The sequence below is a fragment of the Sorghum bicolor genome, chromosome 5 (assembly GCF_000003195.3).
Source record: "Sorghum bicolor cultivar BTx623 chromosome 5, Sorghum_bicolor_NCBIv3, whole genome shotgun sequence".
Taxonomy (NCBI): domain Eukaryota; kingdom Viridiplantae; phylum Streptophyta; class Magnoliopsida; order Poales; family Poaceae; genus Sorghum; species Sorghum bicolor.
This window is the reverse complement of record NC_012874.2, coordinates 60,410,953-60,414,425: the sequence shown is the minus strand read 5'-3', so window position 1 is coordinate 60,414,425 and position 3,473 is coordinate 60,410,953. Positions and strand designations below refer to the sequence as shown.

The window sequence follows — 3,473 nt, the reverse complement described above, 5'->3', positions numbered from 1 at the left end:
GAGTGCTGCTGGTGGACTGGACTGAACCGAACTGTTGGCTGCTTGCACCTCGCAGCATGGGCCCTCACGTGGTTGCTTCCTCATCGTCGCCCGCCTTCCTCGTCAAGATCTCCTTCTGATATTAGGCCTCGTTTAGTTCACCCCAAAAAGCAAAAAATTTTCAAAATTTCCCGTCACATCAAACTTTGCGGCACATGCATGAAGTATTAAATATAGACAAAAGCAAAAACTAATTACACAGTTTAGCTGGAAATCGCTAAACGAATCTTTCGATCCTAGTTAGTCCATAATTAGATAATATTTGTCACAAATAAACGAAAGTGCTACAGTATGAAAATCCGAAATCTTTTCGGAACTAAACAAGACCTTATAATAAAGGTAAAAATACAATAAATATAAAAAACAGGGCCCGGTCCAGAGGGAATGGATCCTCGTGTGGCCGTGCCTCCGTGGAGAGGGTGGAAGGCATAAACAAAAGGCGTGGTGACATGTGCGCGGCGGCCGTACGGCGACACTGGGACTGGAGCTGGACGACGAAACAAAAAAAAAAGCAAAGCAGAAGCCGCCCGGCGACCTGGAAAAAGGCGCGGGCGCACAGGTGGCCAAAGGGGGACGAACGAGCCGGCCGGGCACCACACCACACCGCGTGCCACCGTCGCGTTGCCCTGCATCACACACATGCTGCGGCTAGCAGGTCTGCCTCTGCGGCAGCATCCATCCATCCACATCCACATCTGCGGCATGATCCATCGGTGCGGTGTGGTGCCGTGGGCCGGCAACAACTTTTCGTCCGCACGACCGACCGCAGGGTCCGGCAAAGGGATTGTTTAGATTTGGAATGAAAATTTTTTGATGTCACATCGGATGTGTCGGAAGAACGTCGGGAGAGGTTTTTAAAAACTAATAAAAAAAACAAATTACATAGCTCGTCAGAAAACTGGCATATGTGGGTTACTGTAGCACTTAAGGCTAATGATGGAGTAACTGGGCTTAAAAGATTCGTCTCGGGATTCTCAACTAAACTGTATAATTAGTTTATTTTTTTATCTATATTTAATGTTCCATGCATGTGTCCAAAGATTCGATGAGATGGATGAAAATTTTTGGGTGGGAAACTAAACATCCCATCATCATTAACTAATCCCATCTTTTCTTTTATGCAAACAGGCTGTTAGAGCAAGGTCAATAATAGAGCCAAGTGTTTGGCTATAAGACAAGTAATTAGAGCTAAGTTATACAATAAGTTGTCTCCTACTTGTCTCTAAAACACATTCTCTCTCTTCTCACTTCTCACAACACTTGCTTTTTGAGCCCACTCTTACCTATGCATCCGTGCCCAGCTTGGTGCTTACATAAGAGCCAAGCTATCATCTCTCTCCTTTTTTCTCTCCTCCATATCAGCATGAGCTTGGCTATACCCATTATTGTACCTGCTCTTAACTGCAGGCCCGGCTCACGCGTTCACACGGCCTTATCTCGTCAGTCTCATCACACACTCACACCCGCACCACCAGTATTACAGTATTGCGTGGTCCACCCCGGCAACCTTTTCGGACGGGATCCGCTTGTCTTTGACGTTGGCACGCCCGCCATTATCGCGCCACTTTAAGGCCTTGTGGGCTGCCTTGCCTGCCAATCTAGGGTAATTTTAATTTTTAACTCCTCCCGAGTCTCGTCGTAGAGTATAGTAGTACGGACTGTTTACTGGTAACCGGCCCCCATTAATTAGCGGTAACCGTACCTGCACGCGTGCATGCATCCAACCCAACCCAACCGCGCGGGCCCCGCCAGCCTCCCATATGGCCCGCCCATCCAGTCGCGACGCCCCGTCCACCACGTCCGACCATGTGGCGTGGCCATATATATAACCGCGGCTCCATCCATCCACCATCATCCATCACCCGACCCCCCCTCCTCCTCGACCCACCATGGCCGTGCAAGCGCAATTCGGCGGCCTCCTGCTCCCCCCACCCTTCGCGGCCGAGGAGGAGCAGCAGATGCTGGCGCTCAAGGACTACGGCGCGCTCCTCTCCGCCGCCGCGGCGACGCCCGGTGTCGCCGGTGGCTACGCGTGGCAGCACTACGACTACTGCGCCGCGCAGAGCGAGCTCACGTGCAACGGCGGTGGCGGGGCGGCGCTGTCCGTGCCCGTGCCCTCGCGCAAGCGCGGCAGGGAGGAGGACGAGGGCGACGACCTCCTTCACTACGCGCCGTTCCTGCCTCTCCCGGTGACGCGGCGGCCGCACTCCGCCACGCCGCCGGCGGCGGCTGCGGCGTCGACGAGCGGCCGGGAAGAAGAGATGTCGGCGGAGCACGCGCTGTGGCGGCGGCTGCAGCACGGCGCGGAGGTGGACGCGCTGGTGCGCGCCGAGTGCGACCGCCTGCGCGCGGGGCTGGAGCTGGCGCGGAGACGGCAGCGCCAGGCGCTGGTCCGCGCCGCGGCCGTGTCCGTCTCGGCGATGGCCGGGCGGGTGCGTGACGCCGAGGCGCAGCTGGAGGCCGCCCGGCGCCGCGCCGCGGAGCTCGAGGAGGGGGTCCGGCTTGCGGCCGCCGAGGCGCAGGCGTGGCGCGGCGTCGCGCGGGGCAACGAGGCCGTCGCCGCGGGGCTCCAAGCCACGCTCGACGCGCTCCTCCTCCGTTCCTCCTCGGCCGAGGGATTCGGCGACTCCGACCCCGACGACGCGCAGTCGTGCTGCTGCTTCTACGTCGAGGAGGCGCCGGACACCGCCGCCGCCGCCACGGCCTCGTCGTCCTCGACTTGGAGCGGCAAGTGGGCGTGCAAGGCGTGCGGCGTGGGGGAGGCGTCGGTGCTGCTGCTGCCGTGCCGGCACCTGTGCCTGTGCAAGGCGTGCGAGCGGCGGACGGACGCGTGCCCCGTCTGCTCCGGCGACAAGAACGCGGCCATCCACATCGCGCCGCCCATCTGATCCGCCGGCCATCGTGCACCTGTGACCTGCCTCTGCATGGCGCGTCAATTGGATTTGGCCTGGCCACGTAGGGTTCGTGAACAAATTTTGGATGAGTAGGGAGTAATTAGTATTCAGTTAGTATTAGATTAGATAGATTTGAATCCTGTTGGTTTGTTTGATGGACGACGATTGAATGAAAATTGAGAAACAAGTCAGAGTTGTCAAGTTAACGAGGCATGCATGCTATTGCTTGCTCTGTTTTTTCAGCGTTTTTGTTGCTCTGGTTTTACGTTTCTTTCCGTTTTGACGCCAAGTTGTAAGTATAGGCGCCTAATGGCCTAGTACCTCTGTTTTTTTTTGAAAAACGTTATGATTTTAAACAGCTATATGACATTCTTAAATTTGTGTTAATTATTTATTATTTTGATACTATCTTTTTTTTTAAAAAAAATGCTGAAACGAAAGATAGATTGTTGTCACTGTAGCTAGAGTTTTTGACCGGCTATATATAAGCCTTGTTTAGTTCATCTAAAAACTTTTCAATATTTTCTGTTATATTGAATC

General features: G+C 54.6%; 1 protein-coding gene across 1 annotated transcript; it reads left to right on the top strand.

The window, feature by feature from the left end:
* LOC8064837 (probable BOI-related E3 ubiquitin-protein ligase 3) lies at nt 1,880-3,173 on the top strand. Its single transcript, XM_002450849.2, has one exon. It carries the CDS (start codon nt 1,929-1,931, stop codon nt 2,925-2,927), a length of 999 nt encoding a protein of 332 aa, XP_002450894.2. The 5' UTR covers nt 1,880-1,928; the 3' UTR covers nt 2,928-3,173.